General features: G+C 40.3%; 1 protein-coding gene across 1 annotated transcript; it reads left to right on the forward strand.

The window, feature by feature from the left end:
- The first annotated feature begins 435 nt into the window (after positions 1-435).
- Positions 436-4453, forward strand: LOC311493847 (complement C1q-like protein 4). The gene is made up of 5 exons (XM_084552633.1): positions 436-850; positions 929-1000; positions 3597-3680; positions 3773-3904; positions 4011-4453. The coding sequence occupies exons 1-5, from the start codon at positions 628-630 to the stop codon at positions 4292-4294; spliced, it is 795 nt and encodes a 264-aa protein (XP_084408759.1). The 5' UTR covers positions 436-627; the 3' UTR covers positions 4295-4453.
- The last annotated feature ends 2489 nt before the right edge of the window (positions 4454-6942 follow it).

Below are 6942 nucleotides of genomic sequence, written 5' to 3' on the forward strand. Positions count from 1 at the left end.
GCGGCGCAGCTTGGTGCGCGTTATCCTGGTAATTTATCTGCGTGAGAAATACAAAGTGTGGCGTGTGAGCGTGTGAACGGGTTGAAATGCGTGTGTCTCACGCCCAATGCGTGAGACTTGAGAGCCCTGAACTATCTCTGTGCTACACAGCATCTACGTTTCCCCATGCGTCGCACTTACGGCGGCGCTACGTCGCTGTGCTGTGTGGCTTGTTGTAACACGGGTATAAATTCCGGTAACTCCAAAGCTTCTATTTCGTCGGCAACAACGAATGCAAACACCGCGAGATCCGCCATTGTTTACAGGAAGTTGACCGTGTCCGACTTGTCTGCAGCATTGACTGTATATACTAGGTCTGCAGCCGTTTTATGCTCCACCCCTACAGTCGGCGTAAGATCACGCTGACGTAAGCAAGTCAGACTCAGACAGGCGCAGACAAGTCGAACGCGCCTAGTTTTGCGAGATACCGAGAAAAAGTTTTGCGAGATCTTATCATCTGCACTTGCTTCAGATAAGAAAAACAACTTCTGGTAATAACTGATCTCCTACAGTTAAGACACTATTTAAGGCTGGGCTCAACACAAACTGGAAAATTCATCTTCATAGATGAACACTTTGTGAACAAGGATGGCAAAGTTTTACCCATTGTTCCTGCTGATCTGCTGTGTCTCTTCAACTCAGCTTCAAACAGAATCTGACAAGGACATTATTCCACAATTACGGCAAACTGATAATAGCTCTGAAAACCAACAAACCTGTACAAGTGACATCCATGCTGTGCTGAGAGAGATGAGCGCCTTGTTTGGAGGACTGAAGGTGGAGGTGACATACTTACAGAAAGAGAACGAAGGTACAGTAGGCTGTAATTTAGAAGCATGATACTGAAATGTTTGCAAAGAATGTGTCTCACCATGTGTTAATTTTTTAGCTCAAGCAGCTAAATTGAGAGAACTGGAGCTGCAAAAGACTGAGTTGGACAAGCTGAAGCAACAGTACCAAGGTAAATGAGATATACTCATTCATTATCTGTACATGTTTGTCTTTTAGAGTGGCCTATCCTGGGAGTCATTAGGTTAGAGCAGGGGTCGGCAACCCGCGGCTCCATAGCACTCGCCTAGTGGCTCCCTGGAGCTTTTTCAAAAATGTGTGAAAATGGAAAAAGAATTAATTTTTGGGGCTTTTTTTGATTTTACACAATCTTTCCAACAAAAAAAAATACTACGCTAATAAATAATAATTTAACTCATAATTTTTTTAATAAATGTTAGTTCGTTTCCATTTCTCTTTTCCATGTAAAGTGCCAATGGAAGATAAATTTTATTTTTTGGTACGCCATCTTTTTGGAATAAATTGTTTAGGGGGAAAACCTGACACAAACATTCTTATGCTGTAAAAATTTATGTAATAAATACCGAATTTCAGAATTGCCAAATAGCAGAATTGCGTCATAGCCTGCAACACACAGTGCAGCACGGTGACAGGCGGGTGTATGGAATTAGAACGCTGCCATAAATCGTGCGCGCGCAATGAGACTCGCGCGAGCGCAAATCAAACATCCACGAGCGCAAATCAAACATCCGCGAGAGCAATGAGACTCGCGCGAGCGTATGGAATTAGAACGCTGCCATAAATCGTGCGCGCGCAATGAGACTCGCGCGAGCGCAAATCAAACATCCGCGAGCGCAAATCAAACATCCGCGAGCGCAAATCAAACATCCGCGAGCACAATGAGACTCGCGCGAGTGCAAATCAAACATCCCCCCCGAGCGCTTTTCCAAGCACTCGCGAGCTATTTTGTATCCTGTATCCTAGTAGTGTTGCCGTACCCTGCTGTTCAACTGGCCAATACGCTCAACCAATTATATTCGGGGATACAATGGTGATTGGCATGCCCCCAGGCCCGTCCCCCTCACTGACAAAAACGCCCACTAAAAGAAATAACTCGCACGCGAGCAGGGGACAGTTTTCCGCGCGAGGAGAGGAGAGTTTCGCGAGCGAGCAGGGGAAAGTTTTGCGAGCGGACTCTGCACGCGCGCGAGCTGTTTTTCTCCTCGCAGGCTACAATATTGCTCCAGGGGGCATAGATACAGGATACAAAATAGCTCGCGAGTGCTTGGAAAAGCGCTCGGGGGGGAAAAATGCGCGCGCGGATGTTTGATTTGCGCTCGCGGATGTTTGATTTGCGCTCGCGCGAGTCTCATTTATCTCGCACGATTTATGGCAGCGTTCTAATTCCATACGGGTGGCTGTTGTAAATAAACGGGGGTGATAGGCCATGGATCCCAAAGGCAAAAAGAGAAAGACTGCTGATCTGTATCTGTATTTCTATTTCTTGTATTTCTATAATTTAATCAATGCAACAAAACATAAAACATCAATATTGTAATGGAAGTTAAACTTGAAGCACCAAATATCGTACAGCAGCGTAGTCACGTGGTGCGTCATTCTCTCCAGGATGCGCTCCAGGGAAAATAAACATTTAATCATTAATGCTCATTTTGTATTTGTACCTTACTTAGTCATTTTAATAGTAGGCTTATATAGCTAATATACTGACAGCCTATGTTGCCTTCATATTAGGCTTATACAGGGGTGTAGATCCGATGTCAGGGATGGGGGGGACACAAAAGTGATTTTTGTTTTTTGTCGGTATGCAACTCATACCATGGCACCATACAAATAATTTCTTTTTAGATGTGAATCTAAAATGTGAAGAATGTGAAGTCTGAAAATACATTTGTTCAATTTCGAATAATTTTTATTGGGGGGGACAATTCATGTTTTTCACAAATTGGGGGGGGACATGTCCCCCCCCCGGATCTGCACCCATGGGCTTATATAAGGCTTTTAATTTTTTCCGGCTCCAGACAGGTATGGTTTCTGTTTTTTTGGGCCAATATGCCTCTTTGAACATTTTGGGTTGCCGACCCCTGGGTTAGAGACAGGGTACACTCCAGACGGGTCGCCAGTCACAGAAAAGGACTAACACAGAAAAACAGAACAATCATTCACACTCACCTATGGCTAATTTCAAAACACCAATTAACCTAACTTTAATGTCTTTGGACTGTGGCTGGAAGTTGGAGCACCTGGCAGAGGGAGAACATGCAAACTACAGAGAAGAGAAAAGCGCCAGCTGGTGGGTTCAAACCCAGAACCACCTTATTTGACCCATTACACATTGAAATTGTCAATATGTCTGTGAAAATTCTCAGTCATAGAGTTTATGGTATTGTTCAAACACTTGTTTGGTTTCTTGAAGACGTGTCGCCACTCATACATATATCTTCTTCTGTTCTAAATGACTGGCGGAGAATTGGACCCTACAGTCATTTAGATCTGAAGAAGCCACTTGGATAAGCAGTTAAACATCTAAAAGAAAGTCCAACAAGTTCAATTTCCTTTGTTTAGGCTCTAAATGTATTTACAAATGTATTTACTGTTCTTCTGGACAGTACTGAAACAATATCCACGTTTTCAATTACTAAAGCAAACCTTCAGGTGAAAATAATTGATGAAGAAATACTTCAATCAAAGATTATTTACACAAGAGACCATAGTTTATTTCATGCTGCTACTTTTTGGATTCATTTTAGGACAGGAAGAAGAACTGATAAACCTTAAAGCCAGAACCAACATCACAGAAAACCATGTGGAGGCTCTGAAGAGAGCAGGGGAAGGTTTGTGAATTTAGAAACAAGCTCTTTATAGCAACAGTCCACTCGCTGTAACATCAGTAACTGTAATATGAGTATGTTTGTCTCTCTCTCAGTGAAACAAGTGGCTTTCTCAGCCTCTCTGCTGGATTCAGGTGAAGGACACACTGGACCATTCAATGCACACACAACTCTGGTTTTCAGACACGTTGTTACAAATATTGGAAATGCCTACAGCCCTAATACAGGTACTTCAAATACACAGATTTAAACAATATGATTATTTTCTTTTTGCAATATTGACAGCAATTCTTCTTTTACATTTACTGAAGAAAATAAAAATGTGTCTTCCAGGTTTTTTCAATGCACCAGTGAGAGGCGCCTACCACTTTGAGTTCTACATTGGTGCATATGGACATAATTCACATGGTTCAGCTGCAGTGCTGGTCAGGAATGGAGAGCATGTTTTTGCGGCCAATGAAAATCAGCCTTCTGGTTATGGGAGTAGTTCTAATGGTGCCACGTTGTTATTAGAGGTTGGAGATGTTGTGTTTTTGCGCTTGTGGACAAACTCAAGGATTTATGACAATGAAAATCACCATAGTACCTTCAGTGGTCATCTGCTTTTCACCATGTAAGCAGAACAATTCATTTTGTCTTCATCTACTTCATACGATAGCTGTACATGCAGTGTATATTGTGGTGGAAATTTCTCTTGAAATCATAAGACTGTGTGTTAGAGAATAATTTCTCTTCCCTATGGATAGTTTGTGTGGTAAATGTGTGATTACTTCTGGCGTCAGTTATCTGCCCTATTTTCTCTCTGAGGAACATACCGAGACCAAGGTCCCTCTTTTGGCGTCTTCAATCGCACTCTCTGGGGGATACTTTGCATTACAGGCATAGCTGTAGAATTAGATGATAATGCCCTCCGCCACTGTCAATTTGTATTTCCTAGCTGGTGTGAATCCTTATCTTCATGTTTCCAATTGGATGCCAACACATCATCCATTTGCTGCCTGGGCTTTGCTTGCTAGTATAAAAATCTGAGCTTTACTGTTTGTCCCTTAGAATTGAGGTGGAACTCATGCACTTATATTGTGATGACGAAGCTTCTGTTCTCCTCGCATACGAGCCCAAATAAACTCCTTCAGGCATAAGACATACAGGACTCTGGTGCTTCTTCTTCTTCATCGGCATCACCGCAAATTCCTCCCTAACACTGTGGTCACAGCACAGACAAGGAACAAAGCAGACAGAGTGGCTAATGAGAACAGAATACACAATGTACATCTGTTTTATACTTCATATCTACTGGAGGTCACATTATTCCCTCCCTGACACCGACCACTGAAAGAACACAATACAGAAATGTGCAGAACATAAAACATGACTCAACCAATGGTAAAGCAGCATCTAAGCTGAGCATCTAGAAGAGTTGAGCACCTGAAAGAGTGGCAGCAGGTCACAGTAGCTCCGTGATTCTTACTTTTTAAGCTATTTTTGTGTGTTCCTTCGATCTTTTTTTTTTTTTTTTTTCAAACTTATTCTTGAATCCTATGCCAAAAAACAATCACCATGTTTTTTGGCCGCTTTTGTCTTTTTAAGCTGCTTTTTTTTCGTTTTTTCTGGACTTTCAGTGTTGAGCTGTAGCGCAAGAGTGACCGTCCTTTCGTGTAGGCTATACACGAGAGCAACTGCTAGCGCTGTCCAGACCCCCTGCGTTGTCCAGAGTGAGGCCTGAGATTCCCGAGGAACTTAGGAAGAAGTGCCGGGGATGCCGTGCTGGAGCGAAAGTGAAAGAGCGGAGACGGAAGTTCAAACCAGCGGTACCATCTGTCCTTATGGGGAACGTGAGGTCTCTGGTGAATAAGATGGACGAACTGTGTGAGCTTGTTAGGACCCAGAGGGAGTAGCTACGCTGTGAGCAGTATTTTGTGTATTACGGAGACCTGGCTGCACGCGAACTTCCCGGACCACAGTGCGTCTACCCTTAGGAAAAAGTAGTATACTTGAAGTTTATTTTATTAAGTATACTTGAGTATAAGTATAAGTATAGTAAGTATACTACAGACCATGTACTTGTAGTGTACTAGAAAGTATACTTATTTAATACTTCTTCCGGCTAAATTGGAACGTTTTAAGTATACTTTAAGTATACTTTTATAAACTAAAATGTAGACTAGAAGTACATACCTAGTACACTAGCAGTATATAGGCGAGTGTACTTGTAGTGTACTAGAAAGTATACTAATTTAATACTTCTTCCGGCTAAATTGGAACGTTTTAAGTATACTTTAAGTATACTTTTATAAACTAAAATGTAGACTAGAAGTACATACCTAGTACACTAGCAGTATATAAATGAGTGTACTTGTGGTATACTTAGAGTATACGTTTATAAACTAAAAAATGAACTAGAAGTATATAACTAGTACAGTAGTAGTATATTGAAGAGTGTATTTGTGGTATACATAAAGTATACTTTTATAAACTAAAATGTGGACTAGAAGTATATACCTAGTACACTAGTAGTATATAGATGAGTGTACTTGTGGTATACTTGAAAGAGTACTTTTGTAAACTTAAAATTACCTTATAAAGTATACCTAAAGTATACTTTTATAAACTTTAAAATGTTCCCATTTAGTCCGTAGAAGTATTAAATTAGTATAATTTCTAGTACACTACAAGTACATGGTCTGTAGTATACTTCCTATACCTATACTTATACTCAAGCATACTTAATAAAATGAACTTCAAGCATACTACTTTTTACTAAGGGTAAGTATGAACTATGAAAAACAGAATTTTTTGGCATTTTACTAGTTTACTTGTCGTTATACTACAAGTATACTTGTAGCATACTATTTATATACTTGAAATATACTTCTTAAAGTATTCTTAAAGTTTACCCATACTGTGTGTACACTAGACTGCAATGTATTTACAAAATCACAAGACAGAATGTTGAGAACAAGTTATATATTTATAGAACATACCATACAGTGTATTTACAAATACCTGCTTAAATATGCGCATTTCAAAAACAAAGAGCTTCTATAAAATCAAGTCCTTCTTTGCTGTTCACATTTACATGTAAAAATGTGTAAACAAAATGTCTCCAACTTAGAACTGAAATCCTTCCTTGTCAAAAGAAAAAGGTAAAAGAAAAGTGTTATTTATTATTTTTGGTTCCAAAGACGTGCACTTTGGAACCAAAAATAATAAATACCTTGACAGAAACGAAAACGTTACTTTTATAACTTCTCTTCAGCTACTTGCT

Source organism: Chelon labrosus, assembly GCF_963514085.1.
Source record: "Chelon labrosus genome assembly, chromosome: 10".
In the NCBI taxonomy this organism is placed as follows: domain Eukaryota; kingdom Metazoa; phylum Chordata; class Actinopteri; order Mugiliformes; family Mugilidae; genus Chelon; species Chelon labrosus.

Excerpts from the sequence above, each read along its gene's own strand:
- LOC311493847 (XM_084552633.1), top strand. The coding sequence starts at position 628 with ATGGCAAAGTTTTACCCATTGTTCCTGCTGATCTGCTGTGTCTCTTCA. Across the intron at positions 1,001-3,596 it reads GCTGAAGCAACAGTACCAAG|GACAGGAAGAAGAACTGATA; the intron begins GTAAATGAGATA and ends GATTCATTTTAG. Across the intron at positions 3,905-4,010 it reads TGCCTACAGCCCTAATACAG|GTTTTTTCAATGCACCAGTG; the intron begins GTACTTCAAATA and ends TGTGTCTTCCAG.